General features: G+C 42.6%; 1 protein-coding gene across 3 annotated transcripts; it reads right to left on the bottom strand.

The window, feature by feature from the left end:
- Positions 1-1,928: 1,928 nt before the first annotated feature.
- nat9 (N-acetyltransferase 9 (GCN5-related, putative)) lies at positions 1,929-15,318 on the bottom strand. Of its 3 annotated transcripts, none has more exons than XM_020517148.2 (6): positions 15,153-15,318; positions 7,729-7,838; positions 6,608-6,748; positions 5,587-5,646; positions 4,031-4,125; positions 1,929-2,744 (listed from the first exon to the last, which is right to left on the bottom strand). In XM_020517148.2, exons 1-6 carry the CDS (start codon positions 15,227-15,229, stop codon positions 2,631-2,633), a joined length of 597 nt encoding a protein of 198 aa, XP_020372737.1. In that variant the 5' UTR covers positions 15,230-15,318; the 3' UTR covers positions 1,929-2,630. The 3 variants fall into 3 exon arrangements, 2 of the variants coding, with proteins under 2 accessions (XP_020372737.1, XP_048466731.1); XM_048610774.1 differs by lacking the exon at positions 15,153-15,318 and adding an exon at positions 14,784-15,014; XR_007264554.1 differs by lacking the exon at positions 1,929-2,744 and adding an exon at positions 4,843-4,968 and having other exon boundaries at positions 4,029-4,125; positions 15,153-15,296.
- Positions 15,319-21,795: the final 6,477 nt, after the last annotated feature.

Genomic DNA, 21,795 nt, shown 5'->3' with positions numbered 1-21,795 from the left:
GGAGAGATTTTCTTGATAGAATGAGAAGTGACCTTATTGAACATTCTTCGGGAGCTTGACAGGATAGATTGAGAGAGATTGTTTTCCTTCAAGTGTCTAGGACCAGACAGCATCATCTCTGAATGGGTCATCAATTTAAAACAGAGATGAGGAATTTCTTTTCTCAGAGTAGTGAATCTGTGGAATTCTTTAGTGCAAAGGGCTGTATAGACTGTGTCACTAAGTGTATTTAAGGCTGGGATAGACAGGATTTTAATCAGTAAGCAAATCAAGGTAGTGGTGAAAAGGCTGGACGGTGGTGTTGAGGATTATTGGATCAGCCACAACCTCAACGAATGTCAGAGACTATTCGATGGGCTGAATGGTTTCCTTCTCCTATCTTTTATGGTGATGAATTGTTTAGTAGTGGGGTATGTGTCTGGGAATAAATAAGGTCACAATCAAAAGCATGAATGTGACATAAAAATGAATTCCATGTAGGGAGAGGCTTGAAATTGCACTCGTTGTGAATTTCAGCTACACTCTCATTTGCCTGTGCTCTTTTCCTTTGCGCATGCAGTTATAAAATTCTCAACTTTCAAACTTTTTCAAATTCTTCACATGCACAGAATCTGTTTTCATTTGGATTACCAAGACTTCCATCCTGTACATGGGCAGCTATGAAGGCATCACAACACAATGTGTTTTGATGACATCAGTGTGTGTGGTGCATGTGCTGCATCAGTGTCGTCATCAATCTCTGATACATGTGTGTTTCTCATCAGGTAGTCACACCATGAGTTACATCACTGCTTTACTGGTTGTATTAGTGCACACGTGCATTTCATGCAGACACAATGAGACTGTAGTGATGTAATCACACCATGAGGGTACAATATGTTGGCCAGGGGCTGCTCACACATTAAAAACAGTAGCTTGTGAATTCAAGTTACCCGATCCCCAGCCACAGTCTTGTGCTCAGAGATAGTAGAAACTGCCAATGTTGGAGTCTGAGATAACAAGGTGTTGGAGCTGGATGAACACAGCAGGCCAGGCAGCATCAGAGGAGCAGGAAAGCGGACGTTTTGGGTCTGGACTCTTCTTCAGAAATGGGGGAGGGGAAGGGGCCTCTGAGAGAGGGGGAGGCAGTGATAGAAGGTGGATAGTGGAGCAGATAGGTGGAGAGAAGATAGACAGTCGTCTTATGCTGGCTAGAACCAGGTCAGCTCAGAGGTAAACAAGGGAAGTGACGAAAGGTATAAATCCTTATTTGGTGGGAGATGATGAGGTAATGCTACCACTGTCCTTGGGCCGGAGCCAATAAAGAAAAGACACAGGCTGGCCAGATGAGCCAGAACCAATGAGGAAAAGACACCACAGTTCAGGAAGATAAGGTAAAAGGATAAAAATGAAGGATTTCAGGCAGGCTAGCACCGAAAACTCTGGAGATCAACCTTCAAAGGACCCTACGCTTAGAAGCGTGGAGACTACACCAGAGAACTGAGGGATCACCTGGCCATTGGGAACTCTTACTTTCGGGTATTAGCCTTTATTTTCATTGACTGTTCAAGGAACGTCCAAGAAACCTAGTGCATGCGCGCATAGATTTTAGTCTTGTATAAACTGCATGCCTGCTTTTAACCCTTTCGTAACCAAACAGTGTGAATTTCTGAAGAAGGGTCTTGACCCGAAACGTCAGCTTTCCTGCTCCTCTGATGCTGCTTGGCCTGCTGTGTTCATCCAGCTCTACACCGTGTTATCCTAGTGTGAACTGTATGTCTGTTGTAACTAAACGAATAAAGTTAGTTGATACAGATTTGACTCTTTTCCTCTTTGTGCCAAGCCAATAACTGTTGTCGAGGGAGGGAACCAGGCAACAAATGAAAACCTTTCAGTTTTGTCAGCAGAGACAACTTACAATAGATGGATATAATAATTACAAATTCAAGTTTAAAAGCAATGAATTTATTGTGATTAAACTTGTACTGGCAGCTGAAAAAGCGTCCTCTGCTTCAGACGTCCCAAATTGTTCTTCAGGTTCTCACAGAAGCAGATTTACAGTGTTCTCCCAGTAAAACCTGCGTAAATAAGACGGTGGAATATCCTTTCATACAGCTGTGGATCTTAATATAGAAAAAAAACACTGTGCTTTCCTGCAGCCTCCAGCACATAGATGAATACACACTTAGACTCAGATGCCAGGAGCTTTCCAGTACCATGGTAACAGGCCATTCAGCTTTTTGATTGAGCTATGTACAATGCAGTTCAATTCCACTGGAGTGAATCAGACCATGGAATCCAGTGTGACAGCCTACACTGCCCCTGAACATCAAAGCTCCAATCTCCCTGGTCTGTGCAGCATAACGTGGCTAATCATTACTTACAAAACCATGGCAGGTGAACTGCACAAGTCTTTTTGTACTCCTCTTAATATAGACAGTACCTGTGACTCAGCAACGAATAACAGGTTTTATTGGCCCAGTCTTAAACTATGTTGCTGGAAGTCACTTGGAACAATTTCATTTATCTCAGCCATGTTTCAACATTATATGCTTTGAACAGCAAAAATAGGCTTTTTAGATAGTCATTCCTCACTGTAAGGCTTCTCTTAATCAGTTGGCTGGTGAATCTCCCCATGGCTCCTCCAGTTGTTAACTATACTGCTTCTCCTCAATGTGACTCATTTGTTCAAGGAGCTGCTTTTTCCTGTAGTTGTCCACAGTTAACCCAAGTGTTACTTCTTGAAAGACGTCACTGACAGAAACCTCAAAACATCAGAAAACAAAACATTGTTAGGACATTTAAGATGAAACCCAGCACGATATGAATGATGCAGTGTGGGGTGCACAGTTGTTGTAGTGGGGGAGTGCTCTGCCAACTGCTCACCACAAGCCCCTTTGGTTCCTGATAACAAACCCCAACCTAAAGGTCTCAGACTAGCATCAGAATAAATGATATGCTTTTAATCTTTGTGCTGTTAATATAATAAAGATCAGTACCAAAAAGGGAACAGTTTCCATTTCTGGACTCTACAACATGTGCTTTCCACACAGAGTAAAGCTGCCATTGCACTCGCTGATCAATTCCAGGTCAGATGCAGCACTGCTGGGATACAAAGTGGAACTCCTAGGACTGGAATAGCACAGGTCTGCCATTACCCAGGGAGTGTTTAACAGGCAGTGCACCCATGCTCTTAGCTGAAGTATCGATCTCTAACTTGAGCCAGAGGTTGGAGTACTACATTCAACCCGTGGCTTACGAGAGGGGATCCAATTGCAGTTTCTATCCTTGGTCACTGCTCCACTTGAAAGCACGAGTGTGGATGCATCAGGAAAGATTTAGCTTCTGCCGTGAACTTAATCACAGTCCCAATAACCTGCTAAACTCTATTTAGTCTTACATCATTTCAAAGAAAATTAGAGACAGGCAATAAATGCCTTTAACAGTGAAGCCAATATTCCATTCACAAAAAAACACAATGGAAAATTGGATAAATCTGCGTACGGGTGTGAGGCAAAGGCCAGCACCTTTGGGAGAGAAGGGTAGAAAACTGCAGATAATGGGAAAAGAAAATTCAGTCTAGATCTATGTTATACGGATTCTAGTCACTTAGCAGAAACAAGGTTATACTGTTTGGTTGCAGACTAGGGACAGGGTATAAAACGTAGAATCAGAAACTTCAGGAGTGAAAATAGGAAATACGTTAAATACAAAGGACGGCAGAAATTTGGAATTCTCTCCCATGATCTGCAGTTGATGCACAATCAATTCTAGATTTTAAAATTGAGGTGGGTAGATTTTCATTAACGATAGGTATTAAAGGCAGATGGTGGAATTTGTTTCACAGATAAGGTGAAATCTGAGTAAATAGTGAAGCAGGTTCAAGGGCTAAAAATGGCAACTCCTATTTCTGTGATCTGAGGTTAACAGCAGAACATCTGACAACTGGTGCAATCATACAGATCTGACAGTTGAGTGCAGCAGGAATTACATGTCAGATTGTGATATCATTGGTGCTGGCATGGAAAGTTACAGGAGTAAAGTGTATTACCTCTTCAAAGTGAAAGTTTTGAAACATGGTGATGCTGATTGTATTTTCCAGGTTGATTTTTGCTTGGAATTTTTTTATCCCCAGCTTAGTGACTCCTGGGGAAAAACAAACAACTACATAAACAAATGTTAACCATATCATCAACAGGTAGAAGAACACTTGGACTTTTTTGTTACCAAGATAGAGTTCATATATTCATCTGACTGTTGTTTCCTTCGGACCTGACATCACCCGAGGTTCCCCCTGGTCCTAGTCCCAAACTCACATCTTTCTTTAATTTCTGTTCTGTCATCCCTTGTGCCCTCTTCATGATCAACTTATCCATGAGTCCCATCTCTTGCTCCCATTAATCTATTTCCACCAAACTGCTGACTACCCAATTTCCTTTTCTAGATCCCACATTAAATGTTGTTGTTCATATTTCTTTTTGCTAAGACTCTGTCCCCTGTCCTTCAATTCCACTGTCCACCCTCCCACATCAAACAAAATCCTCTTGACTTTTCTACCCTTACTTCATTCTATACTCTAAGATTGCTGTTTAAAAAAAAAAGACCTCATGGCATTACTTCTAAGAAAAATAGGAAAGGTATCCCCGGTGTCTGGCTAATATCTATCCTTCAGTCAACATCACAAAAAATAGATTATCTGTTTATCATCACAACGCTATTTGTGTGTTCTTGCTGCTTGCATATTGACTGTCAAACTTCCTACATTTCAATAGTCACAACAGTTCAAAAAGTACTTTATTACCTACAAGCTCTTTGAGATATCCGGAAATAGTGAAAAGTATTATGCAATGCAACTCAAATTACCATCCAATCTCCAACCTCTCTTTCTTCTCCAAAATCTTTGTGAGCATGCTGGTTCTGGCCAAATTCATCCACTGGCATGTTGAGTTGAGTGTAAACAACAGACATGTTTGTGCAGTGCTGGTTTACCTGAAGGGTAATGCAGATAATAAGGAGCAAAGAGTGTAACTGTAGGTCACAAGGTGGTGACTAAGTTGGGAAGTAACGAGGTCATTGGTAATGTACATTAGAGTCATCTTTTCCAGGTGCAAAGACCCTAGGAGCAGGGAAACATATACAAGAGATGGATGTGTGATCAGAATCCTGGTGACTGTGACTTTGCACATCGTCAGGAAACAGCAAGATCACGTGAGTGGCTGTGGATTTGGTAGGATAGTTTATGTGGAAAGTGCCTCTGAGAAAGACAGGGCAAGCTGGGTTCTGGATAAAGTTACCAAAGATAAAGATGCCAACAATAAGGAAAGGTTTTCTGCTGAATACATTTCCCACATAAGCATGTATTATTTTCCAGAAAAAGGTAATGTGCTCTGGAAGCTCAAATATTTTGCTGTGAATGTCTTCACTATGTCAATTGTCTTATTGTAATGATCCTTAAATTATTTATCAATTCGTCAATTTTCAGATCCCAACAATCTCAGCTGCTTTACGGAGCAGTAGTAATTTTTTTTAAATTTTAAAGAGGTACCAGTAGCATTAAATAATAAACAACCACCCAGGACATGGTAGCATTAGTGTGCACGTTCTCACCATAATACATCATCATCATCGTTGCTTCTTTGCCAAAACCCTTTCCTCTATAACTGGGCTCTGAGAAAAACAGAACACACAATATTTGATATTATTAGAGAATACAATGTATCACTAAAATTACCATGAGCAACACACACAATACATTGGGAAAACCATCACACGTTAATATTTGCAAATGTGCCCCTGGGTGTACATGAACTTGGGTAGAAGAGTCTGTAAGGGCACATCATTATGTCCAGACTCTGACATGATGCAAGGAACCTGTTTTGGAGCCATTTAAGGTTCATTTGCTTTAAGGTGCACATTTAAGTCTAAATTCTTTAAAATGTGTGCTAATTGTTAATTACTGCCAATGAAACTCGAGCAGTTAACTAGCAAGGAGATTTCATTAAAAATTTGAATTGGGATATTTAAAAATGAAAAATTTGATTTTAATTTTTTTTAATCTTTTCTATACCTCTCCACCTTAGTTCAATTGTCCTTTTCCACTCTCTATTTCTCTTTATGTACCTGATTTGATTCTGAATTCACCCACTCTAACTTATACTTCCTTCAGTGTCGCTGGGTCAAAATCCTGGACTCCCCCTCTAATGGTGTTATGAGTGTATATACAGCAAATGACTGCAGTGGTTCAAGAAGGCAACTCAGGACCATATTCTCCAGGGCAATGAGAGACGAGCAATAAATGTTGGCCCAGTCACTGATAACCGCATACCATGAATGAATTTTTAAAAACTTTCTTCTCAGTCTTTGGTCTGCTACTTTCATGATCATCCAATCTGACCAGTTAAGGAAATTATAATTTCTTGCCTTTTTTTATTTGGGTCCCAGGTGTGCAGTCCCTCAGTTTTTCAGTCTGCAATTCAAACAACTTGCAGTGAAAAGTATCACGAATGTTAAATGGACAAAGCCAAGTTTTACAAGTACCAGATGCCATTATTCACTACAACAGCACATTACGGCCCATTATGAATACTAAATTAGTGGAATCCTAGTGACAGTGTAACTCATAACTAACCTGCAATCATGATTTCAATTTCAGCGGTTGTGGGGTCTTCAGGATCCGTGAGAAACAGATTCACATCTCCTACCATGCAGTCCTCTTCTGTGCACGAATCACTCACCCATTTCAACTTATCCAATACTATGAAGGTACACTCTGCCAAAATACAAAAAATAGTGTCAGTGTTCAGATCTTTAAATACAGACTGCACCACATATTTTGGGGCGGGGTGGCACACTTGTATGTACACAATTGGTCTGCTTTACAATGTAGATTCTCAAACCATAATATGTTGCAGTAATGAAATAACACTTGTAGTTGTTAAGAGTGTGAACAGCAGTTTGAATACCAGAATTTCACTGAAATCAGCAAAGCTTTCAAATTGATATGTATTGAATTATACCAGCTGACACACATTGTCTAAGACATCAACACTGTATTTACTCCTATAGTAATGACAAATGGAAATATTTGCCCAATATAGATTGATTGATGGGGACTTTATTAGAAAAATCACTACTAATAAGTACATTTTGTTAAGTGTAGAGCTGCCAGTGGTTCAATGAAAAAAAAATCTACATTAGTGACACACGTAATAACTCGGGGTCAATGTTAATACATTAATCATTAAAGGCACTAATTAAATGCAATTTGTTGTTGTTGATACAAGTGATTTGTGCAGTGGGTTACAAACTGGCCTTCTAGCTCTGGAACCAGGTTCAAATTAGGCCAGGACTGACGGGATTCCAGTTGGTTCTAAGTATCAATGTCGATATTCCAATCTAGTTCCTCTGGGTACAACACCATAGTGGGAAAATGGTTCCAAAAGCTGGATAGCGTGGGAGATTAAAAATTTTGCTGTACTAAGTTTCTGAACCGTCCTGGTTTAGGGCTGTCACTTTCCAACAGGATGACCTCTAACCTGAGCTGACACACCCGATGTGACCAGCTGAAACGCACAGATTTACATCCCCTTGCTTCAATATTCATCGGCTTGATAAACATATTTAATGAGCATGGCCTGTATGAAGTGTCTTGGTAAATATACTGTCTCAATGAGGGGAGGTACGGCTCTGTGTTGCTGACTTGCTCCCTGATAGCTTGAGATAGCTTCAGTATTAGTAACGAGCCCTTACTGTCAGCATCCTCCTGCCAGTTTATCTGCATCTGGTATTCCTGCTCCAAGGTAAGTGGCTCAGAGGCTGTCAGCTTCTGTAACTCCTCTGATTTCATCCATTGGTGGTACCTGTAAACAATTAAACATAACTCATCAACCAAATACACTTTCTGTAGTTATAACTGACAGGGGACAAATAGTTGATAGGTTTTTCTTCAGAAAAATGTGGAAAGTGGTGCTGTTGTGGTAATGATCTTCGAGAAGCAATTCAGAACCTCAGGACAACATTCTGGGGTCACAGGTTCAAATCATGACAGCTGGTGAGATTTGAATTCAATAAAACCCTGAAATTAAGAGCAAGCCTAATGGCAACCATGTCAGTTATTGTAAAAACCCACCTGGTTCACTAACATCCTTAAGGGAAGGAAATAAGTCCTTACTTAGTCTATCCTATGCATGACTTCAGATTTACATGAAGATTGTTGACTCTTAACTACCCTCTGGGTATTAGGGATGAGCAATACTTGATGGCCTAGCCAGTAATGCTAACATCCTGTAAATGAATTAAAAATGCATTACTCTCAAAATGCATGGACCAAAAAAAAAGCATAACCTTGTTTTCAAAAATCATTCACATAGGTCATTGAACATTTTAACTTTATTGTGTTGCAAATACAGGGAGAGGGGGCTGATTTGCTTTAACTGGCTGTATCTGTTTTGTAACATTAAATGAATGTACACATCAGAAGAGCTGTAAATCTGAACGCTCACGCAACTGATTTTAATTGCTCCATATCAGCAGCTATACCTTCAGATACCAACACTCCAAGCTCAAACTGCTCTTCCTTTCTACCTTTGTCCTATTTTATAACTTTACTTAAAACCACCTCCCTCTTTCAGCAAACATTTAGCCACGTCCTGATATGTAGCTTGGTGTGAAATTTTGTTTCAGAAAGTCCCACGAGGCACCTTGAGTCATTTATCTAGTTAGAGGAGTTATGCAAAGGCAAATTGCTCAATCTGCACTGGGATTTCATCAAAATAATTTGTGACTATATTTAAACATTTTAAATGGGACAGAAAGTGCTGAAAAGACTCAGCAGATCTGCAGTGCCTGTAGATGAGTTTTTGCAGCACCAAGATTGTCAGGAAGGGGAGTGAATGTTCCTCCCTCCACACAAGCTGCTGGGATTCTCCAGCACACGCTGTTTAAGAAGGAACTGTACCTGAACCAATCTGGGACCAATAGCCTAGCAGAAAGACTAAACAGGGTGATCACAAGGACTTTAAGTAAATTTGACGGCGGGGGTGAGCTATGTCAGATATGTCTGGTAATGGCAAAACTATAAGATGTGTATTGAATAAACCTGAAGACAGAAATAATAAACAGGTATCATTGTTGAGGGACAGTTCACAGTGTAAGGCCCAAATAAGAGTTCTTTATTTGAATGCACAGAATGCAAGGAATAAATTAAGTGAGCTACAGGCAAAAATTCAAATTGGAGATTATGATATTGTAGCCATTATTGAGACATGGCTGCAGGACGGTCAGGATTGGGAACTTCATTGTTGTAAGAGAATATAATGAGGGGAAAACACTCAGTGGTGACTGTATGGGTGGAACTGAGACAGTAAGGGATCTAAAACTGTAATACATGTTGTATACAGACCCCCAGGTAGCAACTCTGAAGTGCTAGATTGTATAAATGCAGAAATTAGGTAAATACGTAGCAAAGCCAGTGTAGTATTAATGGGGGATTTTAACTTTAACACAGAGAAGCAGACAAACGACTGTCAAAAAGGTAGTGAATTTCTGGAGTCTGTCCAGGTTAGTTTCCTATGCAATATGCCCTGGATGCAACAAGAGGAAAAGCAACATTGGATTTAGTATTGAACTGGATTTAATTAGTAACCTAATTGTGCACAAACATTGATCAAATAATGATCGTAACATAATCGCATTCAATGTAGCACTTGAAAGTGAAAAGCATGAATTAGCTACCAGAGTTTTAGATTTGGTAAGGCTGACTTTAATGAGATGAGACAGAGACTATCCACAGTAAACAGGAAAAATCTGCTAATGAGTAAAGCAATTGAACAAACATTTAACACAAGACAAAACCAGATAATACCTCTGAAAGGGAAAACTTCACTCACTGTAGAAACAGCTAGGGACAACTAAGGAGATAAGGGACAGCATAAAACTAAAAAGGCTTAGAAGAATGCAAAAAACAGCACAGATCCTGCTGAATGGGAAAGATCCAAAGACCAGCAAAGAGCCACAAAGCAGCTTATTAGAGCTACTGAAAGGGATAAGGAAAGGAACAAAATCAATAAGAAGAAATGTTACAGTTACATAAACGGAAAGTGGGTGGTCAGGAGCAATATTGGCCCACTAAAGACTGAAAGTGGAGTAATGTCAATGACTATGGGGAAATGCAGATATGAAGAATAATTACATTGCCTCAGTACAAAGGATAGCTTGTCGGAAGTCCTGAGGATATTAGTAGTGGAGCAAGAAGAGGGATTGAATAAAATTAATGCAAGTAAAACATTGATAATGAAGAATTTAATGGAATTAAAGTGACAAATCCTCAGGACCTGACGGTTTCTATCCAATGGTGTTGAAGCAAGTAGGGGAGCACATTGTAGATACCTGAACTATAATCTTTCAGAGTTCCCTAGATACAGGAGTCATCCCTCTGATCTGGACAGTTGCACATGTCACTCCGCTTTTTAAGAAGGGTGAAAGAGGAAAACCATAGGATTAAAAACCAGTTGTCGAATACCTGTGCTGGGAAAGATGTTGGAGTCTATAATCAAAGGTGGGGTAAGTGAACACTTTGAAAATTTTCAGGGAATCAGGGCTAGCCAGCATTTATTCATGGCAGGTAGGTCATGCCTGACAAACCTCATTGAATTTTTTGAAGAGGTGACTAAGGTAATGTCTATGGATGTTGTGTGGTGGACTTCCAGAAGGCATTTGATAAAGTCGCATTTGATAAAGAAAGAATCTATTAACTAAGGTAGAAGCTGATAGAATTGAGGGCAAATTAAAGACATGGCTGGGAAATTGGTTGAGGGGCAAGGATCTGTGTAAGGGCCTCAATTGTTCATATTATTTATTAATGACTTAGATAATGGCATAGAAAGTCATATATCCAAATTTGCTGACGACACAAAGTTAGGTGGCATTGTAGATAGTGTAAGTAACAGCATAAAATAAAATGGATATCAATAAACTAAGTAAACGGTCAAAACAGTAGCCAATGTAGTTCAGTGTAAGCAAGTGTGAGGTTATCCATTTTGAATCATGAAAGGATAGATCACAGTCAAAAACAGAAATTGCTGGGAAAACTCAGCAGGTCTGGCAGCATCCATGGAAAGAAAGCAGAGTTAATGTTTTGGGTCCAATCACTCTTCTCAAGAACAGAGTGGATCGTGATACTTTCTAGATGGTATGAAGTTAACTACAATGGATATCCAAAGAGACGTCGGCGTTCACGTAGATGAATCTTTAAAATGTCACAAACAGATGCAGAAAACAATCAAGAAATCTAATCGAATGCTGGCCTTTACATCTAGAGGATTGGAGTACAAAGATGCGGAAGTTGTGCTGCAGTTATACAAAACCCTGGTTAGACCCTAATTGGAGTACCGTGAGCAGATCTGGGCACCACACCTTAGGAAGGATACACTGGCCTTGGAGAGAGAGTACAATGTATGTTTAAAAGAATGATACCTGGACTTCAGGGGTTAAGTTATGAGGAGAGATTATACAAATTAGGCCCATTTTCTCTAGAATTTAGAAGTGTAAGGGGTGATCTGATGGATCTTCAGATATTAACAGGAAAGCACAGAGTAGATAATGATAACTATTTCCACTGGTTAGGGATTCCAGAACTATGGGACATTGTCTGAGAAATAGGGCCAGACTGTTCATGAGAAATGTTAGGAAGCACTTAGTGTTGAACTTCAGGAGATGGGAGAGATTTTACATGAATATTTTGCATCAGCTTTTACTGTAGAGAAAGAAATAGAGGCAAGGAAATAAATATGAATGCTTTGAAAACAGATCACCTTACAGAAGAGGAAGTGCTGGTAGTCTTAGGAAACAAAAAGGTGGATAAATCTCTGGGACCTGATGAAGCGTATCTCAGGCTGTCGTGGGAACTTGGAGGAAATTGCAAGGCCCCTAGCAGAAAAATCTGTATCATCTATAACCACAGGTGAAGTGCTGGAGGATTCAAGGGTGGCTAATGTTGTGTCTTTATTTAAGAAAGGCTATAAGGAGAAGCCTGGGAAATATAGATCTGTGAGTCTGACATTGGTGGTCGGTAAGCTGTTGGAGGAGATTCTGAACGATAGGATTTATATCCATTTGGAGAGGCAAAGAATGATTAGGGATAGTCACCATAGTTTTGTGTGAGGGAAATCGTGTGTCTCAAACTTGATTTGAAATTTTTTTGAGAAAGTAACCAAAAAGATTGAGGGAAGAGTGGTAGACAGTGTTTACTGGGACTTTACTGGGCCTTTGATAAGGTTCTGCATGGTAGATTAATTAGTAAAGTTAGATCAAATGGGATTCAGGGAGAGCTTGCCAATTGGATACAAAATTGGTTTAACGGTAGGAGACAGAGGTTGATGATGGAGGGTTATTTTTGGACTGGAGACCTATGACCAGCGGCGTTCCACAGGGATCAGTATTGTGTCCACTCTTGTATGTCACTTATATAAATGATTAGAATGAGAATTTAGGAGGCATGGTTAGTAAGTTTGCGGATGACAGCAAAATTAGTGGTACAGTGGACAGTGAAAAAGGTTATCTAAGATTACAAAGACATCTTGATCAATTGGATTAATGGGCTGAAGAGTGGCAAAAGGAGTTTAATTTGGATAATGCAAAGTATTGCATTTTTGAAACAACAAACGAAGACAGGACTTACACAATTTTTCGTAGGGCCCTGAATAGTGTTGTAGAACAGAGTGACCTAGGGGTTCAGGTACATAATTCTTTGAAATTTGCATCACAGGTAGGCAGGGTGTTTAAGAAACCATCTGACATGCATGCCTTCATTGTTCAGGCCTTTGAATATAGAAATTGTTATGTCGTGCTGAGATTGTATAATGTACAGGACACTGGTGAGGTCTCTTCTGGAGTACTGTGCACTGTTCTGGTCACTCTGTTATAGGAAGGATATTACTAAACTGGAGAGGGTTCAGAGAAGATTTATCAAGATGTTGCTGGCAGTGGAAGGTTTGAGTTATAAGGAGAGGCTGGATTAGCTGGGTCTTTTTTCACTGGAGCGTAAAAGATTGAGGGTGAACTTATACGTTTATAAAATAATGAGGGACATAGATAAGGTAAATAGCACAGGTCTTTTCCTCAAGTTGTGAGATTTCAAAACTAGGGCGCATATTTTTAAGGTGAGCGGAGAAAGATTTAAAAAGGACATGAGGGCCACCTTTTTTTTTTTTTACACGGAATGTGGTCAGTGTGTGGAATGAACTGCCAGAGGAAGTTGTGGATGTAGATACACCTACAATGTTTAAAAGACATTTGGATAAGTACATGAATAGGAAAGATTTGGAGGGATGTGGGCCAAATGCAGGCAGGTGGGACTAGTTTAGTTTGGAAACATGGTCAGCATGGACTAGTGGGACTGAAGGGTCTGTTTCCATGCTGTATGACTCTATGATATACAGAGAATGGTAGATGTTTAGAAATCTCTTCCACAAACAGCAGTGGGTGTTCGATCACTTGTTAATTTGAAATCTGAGACAGATAATTTCTATAAAGCAGTTATTGGATATGAGCCAAAGGCAACTTTATGGAGAGGCCACGGATTCACCCATGATTTCATGAGAACACGGAATAATACAGCACAGGAACGGTCTCTTCAGCCCACCATATCTGAGCTGACCATGATGCTATTCTAAACTAATCCCATCTACCTGCACACGGTTCATATCCCTCTATTCTCTGCCTGTTCACGTGTTGGTCTAAATGCCTCTTAAACATTACTATTGTGTTGGCTTTTACCATCTTCTTTGACAGCACGTACCAGGCACTTGTTAAAATTATTGCCTTGCACATCTCCTTTAAAAAAAACTTTCCCCTATCATCCTTAACCTTTGCCACTTTCAGGGAGCTATGGACTTACACACCAAGATCCCACTGTAAATCAATGCTCCCAAGGGTCCTGCCTTTTACTGTATACTTTCCTCTTGCATTTCACCTCCCAAAATGCATCACCTCACTTGTCCGGATTAAACTTCACCTGCTATTTCTCCGTCCAGCTTTCCAATGGATCTATTTCAAGCTTTATCCTTTGACAACCTGCTTCACCAACCACAATTCCTCCAGTTTTCATGTCATCTGTAAACTTAGTAATCAGATCACTTGCATTTTCATCCAAATCTATATAGGTATAATACTCTATTTACATAAAACAAAAGAGGTCCCAGCACTGATTCTTGCAGAATACCACTAGTCACAGGCCTCCAATCAGAAAAAATCCCTCCATAACTACCGTGTATGGCCAAGCCAATTTTGTATTCAATTTACCAACTCACCATGAATCCCATGTGACCTAATCGTCCAGACCATTAGGTACCTTGTCAAATGCTTAGTGAAGTCTACGTAGACAACATTCACTGCCCACCCATATCAATCAACTTTGTCACTTTCTCAAAAAACTCAATCAAATAGGTGACAAGACATCTACCCACACAAAGCTATGCTGACTACCTTTAATAAGTCCATTATATTCCAAATGTGATTAAATCCTGTCCCTGGCCCATAACTTTCGGGATTATCCCTATAGCTCTTCCGAAAAAATAAACAACACTGGGTATTCTCCAGTCTTCTGGGACCTCACCTGTGACTAAAGAGAATACAAAGATCTTTATCAAGGCCCCAGCACTCTCCTCCCTCACCTCCTTCAGTATCCTGAGATAGATCCCATCAGTCCCTGGGACTTATCTACCTGAATGTTTCAAGACAACCAGCGCATCCTCCTGCTTTAATATCGACATGCCCCAAAATATTAATATACCCCTCTTTAATCTTACCATAATCCATGTTGTTCTCCTTGGTGAATACCAATATAAAGTACTCGTTAAGAACCCCAGCCAATTCCTCCGGCACCACACAAACATTCCCTCCTTTCGCCTTGTGGTGCCTTACCCTTTCCCTGGTTACCTCCTTGAATTGTGGTACAGGTTGGAGGGACTGAATGGCCTACTCCTGTTCCCATTATTACTACTGAGGCAGGAGAGGTCACCAGGGGGAATCAATGGTTCATAGGGGGGAGGGATTACTGTCACTGTTTATATCCGAAAAGCACACAATGCTCCTGCCAGCGGGATTGCGCATCGTGCCCTGTCCAACTGAGAGCGCGCTCGCGCCACAGGCCTCGCCGATTCCGCGGGATAACCGACCTGAGGACGTGCCGTGCTCTGTACGGGACGAGCGCCACCAGCCGCCCCTGCAGCGCCACCGCCTCGTTCAGCCGCATCCCACGACTCGCGGCCTACCTACTAACCGCGCAAGCGGGGTGTTGGTGGTCGGCCACGGCTGCGCACGCGCGGTGAGGGCGTTAGATCACGTGGGTGTTAGGGCGCATGCTCGGACGGAACGGTCGGCAAAGAGGTTTGTCTCTGTTGCCCTGACGACGGGTTGTTGGATGAGGTGGACCTCTTCGAGTACTCAGTGTGGCCCAGATCTGGTTTCTTTCACAGAGTCGGCCAGGTGTATCATCCAGACAATCGTATTGAGCTGGCATTCTCACCATGGTGCTGTGAGCAAAGGTGCAGTACATGTTGTGCATCATCAGAGAGCTGAGCTGAAAGCCCTCAGAGTCACAGAGCTCAGCCTGGCTGACCCTGCCCAAAGTATTTATCTTTATTGAAGTCAATCAGGTAGGACTGTGACAACAAGGTGCAGGGCTGGATGAACACAGCAGGCCAAGCAGCATCATAGGAGCAGAGAGGCTTAGGAACTGCAGATGCTGGAGAATCTGGACTGTGCCCATTTGCCCATCCTCCTGAAACTACCCTCTCGGAGAGTTTATAGCCCGAGTAAAATTTGCTTTTAAGATTGACAACGTAATGTTTTCAAATGGGATGCGTTCACTTCTGATGGGACATTGGCGGGATTACATCCTGCTGAAGTGTGCATTGAATAGCCCCTGACTACATTCACTTTGGCCATTAAAACCAACTTGATGCCAATGCTGCCATTTGCAATACAGCCATCACCACATCAGATATCATTACAGTGAACAGGTGTAAAATGTTAGAAGGTATTCCTTATCGCTGTCATGACTTAAGTAGGTTAGTTGCTAAATAATTTCTTCCGTCTGGTGTTTCACTTGCACATGCTTGAAGAGTTTTCTTATACTTTGCAAAAGCTGTAATGTTCTACAGGCAGTGGTCTGGCTGCCAATGAAGCATCTGTTCATTTAAAAACTTGCTCACCGAGCTGGCATGTTTTTGTTCAGATATTTCGGCACCATGCTAGGTGACATCATCAGTGGAGCCTCTGATGAAATGATGTTATTCTACTCCACTTGGAATTTATACTGTCCAGTCCATTATGGTGAGTACTGTCATATCCTTAATATTGGTACATTCAAACAATGAAGGCCATCAATTTAACTGGGACAAAGTAACCATAGTAGTCCAAGCCAAACATAGACACGCATGGGAATTCCTAGAGGCATGGTTCTCCACCTGTAATGCAATCATCAAACACATAGAATTGGCCCCCACGTACAAACCCATACAGATCAAAACCGGAAATGACATTACTCACCATAACGGACCGGACAGTATAAATTCCAAGCGGAATAGAATAACCGCTTCATCGGAGGCTCCACTGATGATGTCACCTAGCATGGTGACAAAACATCTGAACAAAAACAAGCCAGCTCAGCGAGCAAGTCAACAACCTCATCCACAACCCGAGCTACAGATCTTTGCCAAAACTTTAAACTTGCACTGTACCAAGATGCTGCTGGATGTGAGTGACCCAGTAGGTTTTCCTCTGGGAATCAGTCATGATTGGAAGAATGAAAAAAGATTACACAGGTGGTACAGGCTATTAGTAGTGGAAGGAGGAAGAAGAAAGGACAGGCTCTTAGTAGGAAGCAAGTGCCAACAGTAAATTTTCTAATCTCAACTTCATTGAGGACTAACTAATCAGATGTCTTTTCTATATTCAATCAAGGGATGTATTTGTCTCTGGCTGGCCAGAATTTATTGCCTGTCCCTAGCTGCCCTTGAGAAGGTGATGGTGAGCTGAGTTCTTGAATTGCTGTAGTCCATGTGCAGTAGGTAGATTCTCAAAGGTCTTTGGGTGGATTTTTCCAGGATTTTGACCTAGCGACAGGGAAGGAGTGGCAATATATTTCCAAGTCAGGATGGCGAGTGACTTGGAGAGAAACTTACAGGTGGTGGTATTTCCATGTATCTACTGCCCTTGTCCTTCCAAATGGGTTTGGAAGGTGCTGTCTAAGGATCTTTGATGAATTTCTTCAGTGCACTTTGTAAATAATACACATTGCTGCTGCTGAGTATCAGTGATGGAGCGAGTGGATGGTTGTGGATGTGGTGCCATTCAAATGGGCTGCTTTGTCCTGAATGGTGTTGAGCCTCGAGTGTTGTTGGAGCTGCACCCATCCAGGCAAGTGTGGAGTATTCTATCACACTCCTGACTTATGCCTTGTAGATGATAGACAGGCTTTGGGGAGTCAGGAGGTGAGTTACTCTCTGCAGTATTCCTAGCCTCCAACCTGCTCTTTTAGCCACTGTGATTATGAGTGCAGTTGAGTTTCTGGCGAATGATGTGCCCCAGGATGTTGTTAGTAGAGGATTCAGTGATGGTAACACCATTGAATGTCATGGGGCAGTGGTTAGGTTGTCTCTTATTGGAGATGGTCACTGCCTGGCATTTGTCTGGCATGAATGTCATTTGCCACTTGTCAGCCCAAGCCTGGATATTGTCAAGATCTTGATGCATTTGAGCATGGACTGCTTCATTATCTGAGGAGTCACAAATGGTGCTGAACATCATGCAATCATTGGCAAACATCCGCACCTTTGACTTTATGATTGAGGGAAGGTCATTGATGAAGCAGCTCAAAATGGTTGAGCCTAGGATACTACTATGAGGTGGGGGATGTACCAGGCCATGAGGTTGCAGATTGTGCTGGAGTACAATTCTGCTATTGTTGCCCACAGCACCTCATAGATCCCCCTGTCCTGAGTTGCTAGATCTGTTTGAAGTTTGTTTCATTTAGCATGGTGATAGTGCCACACAACATGGTGGGGGCTATTCTGAAATGTGAAGGTGGGTCTTTGTCTCCACAAGGACTATGTGGTGGTTACTCTTACCAATATTGTCATTGGCAAATGCATCTGCAGCCATTAGATTGTTGAAGATGAGGTCAAGTATATTCTTCCCTCTTGGCCTTCTCACCACCTGATGCAGACCCAGTCGAGAAGCCATGTTCTTTCGGATCCAACCAGCTCGATCAGTCGTGCTGCAGCCGAGCCACTCTTACTGGTAGACATTGAAATCCCTCACTCGGAGTATATTTTGCACCCTTGCCATCTTCCGTGCTTCCTCCAAGTGTTGTTCAACATAGAGAAGCACTGATTCACAAAACAGATTGCGACTGAAATCTACCAACTGCTGCAGCTACAATGTAACCTTACAGCAGGTCAGGGTGACCATTGCATATGGCTGTCAGGGTGACCATGGCCCCTATACACGCTAGGCTGTTTCCAGGATACAGCTAGAGATAGAAGCACCACCTCATGATTTCAAACACTTTTCTACATAAGAAATGTTACAGATGCTTGCTATATACCAAGAGACAGTTTATTTTTTCTTGCCAGATGTAAGCAGACAGATGAAAAGGAAGTTTACCACCTCACCACCACAGCAACTAGGGATGGGCAATAAATGCAGTCTAGCAAGCGATGTCCATATCCCAGGAGTGAATAAAAAAAAATCAAAGAAATGTCTGACAAATTGTAGGCCTCCCCATGATGTGTGGTTTTGGGGTGAGAGTTATTGATTATGTCCACATTACTTTTTGTATACCTAATGTGAACAGTTATTTTCATGAACTAAAAGGGATTCGACTCCTTCAGTTTACAACTGACAGAACATAGGAAATAGGTGCAGGAGTAGGCCATTCGGCCCTTTGAGCCTGCACCACCATTCAATATCATCATGGCTGATCATGCAATTTAAGTATCCCACTCCGGCTTTCTCTCCACACCTCTTGATCCCTTCAGCTATAGCTGCATGGGTCACGTCCAGTTCCCTCTTGAATATACCTAACGAACTGGCCCCAACAGCTTCCTGTAGGAGAGAATTCCACAGGTTCACGTTCTTCCTCATCTCAGTCCTGACTGACTTACAACTTATTTTTAAACTGTGACCCCCTAGTTCTGGACTTGCCCAACATCGGGAACATTCTTCCCGCATCTAGCCTATCCAGTCCTATCAGCATTTTATATGTTTCTATGAGATCCCCCTCATTCTTCTAAATTCCAAACCCAGTTGATCCAGTGTTTCTTCATGTGAGTCCTGCCATCCTGCGAATGAATCTGGCCAACCTTTGCTTCACTCCCTCAATAGCAAGAATGTCCTTCCTCAGACTAGGAGACCAAATCTGCACGTGATACTCAAATTGTGGTCTCACCAAGGGCCTGTGTAACTGCAGCAAGACGTCCTTACTCTGATACTCAGATCCTCTCAGTATGAAGGCCAGCATGCCATTAGCTTTCCTCACTGCCTGCTGCACTGCATCCCAACCTGCAGTGACTGTTCCACATGACACCCAGGTCTCGTTGCACCTCAACATTTTGTAAACTACCACCATTCAGATAATAATCTGCCTTCCTGTTTTTTCCACCAAAGTGGATAACCTCACATTTATCCACATTACATTGCATTTGCCAAATATTTGCCCATTCGGCCAGGCTGTCCACTCTGCAGCCTCTTAGCATCCTCCTCAGAGCACACATTGCTGTCCTGAGATAGCAAGAACTCCAGATGCTGGAGTCAGAGTCAATACAGCGTGGAGCTGGAGGAACACAGCAGGTCAGGCAGCATCATAGGAGTAGGAAAATCAACGTTTTGGGTCAGGACCCTTCTTCAGAACTGGGGAGGGGGAAGGGAGCTGGGAAATAAATAGAGGGAGGAGGGGTGGGGCTGAGGGAAGGTAGGTGGGATGGTGATAGGTGGATGCAGGTAGGGAGTGGTGGGAATTGGTCAGTGGTAAGGGTGGGATGGATAGTTGGGAAGATTGACAGGTTGTGTCACCAGAGACTGAGACAGAGAGGCCCAGGAAGGGGAGGGAGATATCGGAAATGGTCCAGGTGAATTTGAGGTTGGGGTGGAAGGTGTTAGTGAAGTTGATGAACTGTTCAAGCTCCTGAGAGCATGAGGCAGTGCCAATACAGTCAGCAATGTAACGGAGGAAGAGGTAAGGGATGATGCCGGTGTAACAGAGGATAAGGGACTGTTCTGTCTGAGATGGAGACGGAGAGGTCCAGGAAAGGGAGGGAGGTGTCAGAACCAGAGATGGAGACAAAGAGGTCCAGGAAAGGGAGGGAGATGTCAGAACCAGAGATGGAGATGGAGAGGTCCAGGAAGGGGAGGGAGATATTGGACCAGAAATGGAGACAGAGAGGTATCCTCTGCCACTTCTGCCACCTATAATCCGACCCCACGACCAAAGATATATTTCCCTCCCTACCCCTATCTGCCTTTTGTAGGGACCGCTCACTTTGTGACTCCCTCATCCGCTCCACACTCCCCACTAACTCGGCCACACCCGACACCTTTCCCTGCAACCGCAGGAAGTGCTACATCTCCCCCAACACCTCCACCCTCACCTCCATTCAAGGCCCAAAGCAAACTTTCCATATCCGACAGGGGTTCACCTGTACATCCTCCAACCTGGTCTATTGTATCCATTACTCCCGATGTGGCTTCCTCTACGTCAGTGAGACCAAGCGCAGACTCGGTGACCGATTCACGGAGCATCTGCATGCTGTACGTGATAATCAACAACACCTCCCGGTGCTAACCATTTTAACACCCCCTCCCACTCCCTTGATGACATGTCCATCCTGGGCCTCCCCCAGTGTCACAGTGATGCCACCCGCAAACTGGAGGAGCAACACCTCATATTCCACCTCACGAGTCTAAAGCCCAATGATCTAAACATGGACTTCACCAGTTTTAAAATCTCCTTATCCCATGTCCAAACCTGCTTCTCATCCCTGCCTCCTTGACCTGACACAACCAGTCTATCTTCTTCCCCACCTGTCTTTCCACTGACCAATCCCCACTACCCCTTCCTGCATCAACCTATCACCATCTCACCTCCCCTCCCCCAGCCCCACCCCTCCGTCCTCTCATCTCCTTAACCTGACACAACCTGTCCATCACATTCCCCACCTATCTGCCCCACCCTTCCCACCAACCAATCCCCAGTTCCCCCTACCTGCCTCCAGCTATCACCATCCCACCTACCTTTCCCCAGCCCCACATCCTCCCTCTCGCCTCCTTGACTTGACACAACCTATCCATCTCCTTCCCCACCTATCCGCCCCACCCTTCCCACTGACCAATCCCCCCTACCCCCTACCTGCATCCACCTATTACCATCCAACATACCTTCCCCAGCCCCATTTCTCCTCTTTCTGTTTATTTCTGAGCTTCATTCCCTCTCCCCAGTTCTGAAGAAGGATCCTGACCCTGTAAACGACACTAAGCTGGGTGGCAGTGTGTGTCAACACAGTGTGGAGCTGGAGGAATACAGCAGGCCAGGCAGCATCAGAGGAGCAGGTTGATGTTTCAGGTCGGGACCTCCTAATATTGCTTCATTGCATTTAGTAATCAAAGAGTTTTCATTCAGAACCTTCTCTTATGAAATTAAATCTGACATAATCTATGATAGGGAAGATTTTGTTTGTAAAAGGAATGAGTTTGACAAATAGGATAGCCTTTTATTCTTCTTAATTTCCAGTTTTCTTGTCAATATCTCCTGCTTTGATC

Source organism: Rhincodon typus, chromosome 23, assembly GCF_021869965.1.
Source record: "Rhincodon typus isolate 14 chromosome 23, sRhiTyp1.1, whole genome shotgun sequence".
NCBI lineage: Eukaryota > Metazoa > Chordata > Chondrichthyes > Orectolobiformes > Rhincodontidae > Rhincodon > Rhincodon typus.
Note: the sequence above shows the minus strand (reverse complement) of the source record. Positions and strands in the feature narration are given on the sequence as shown.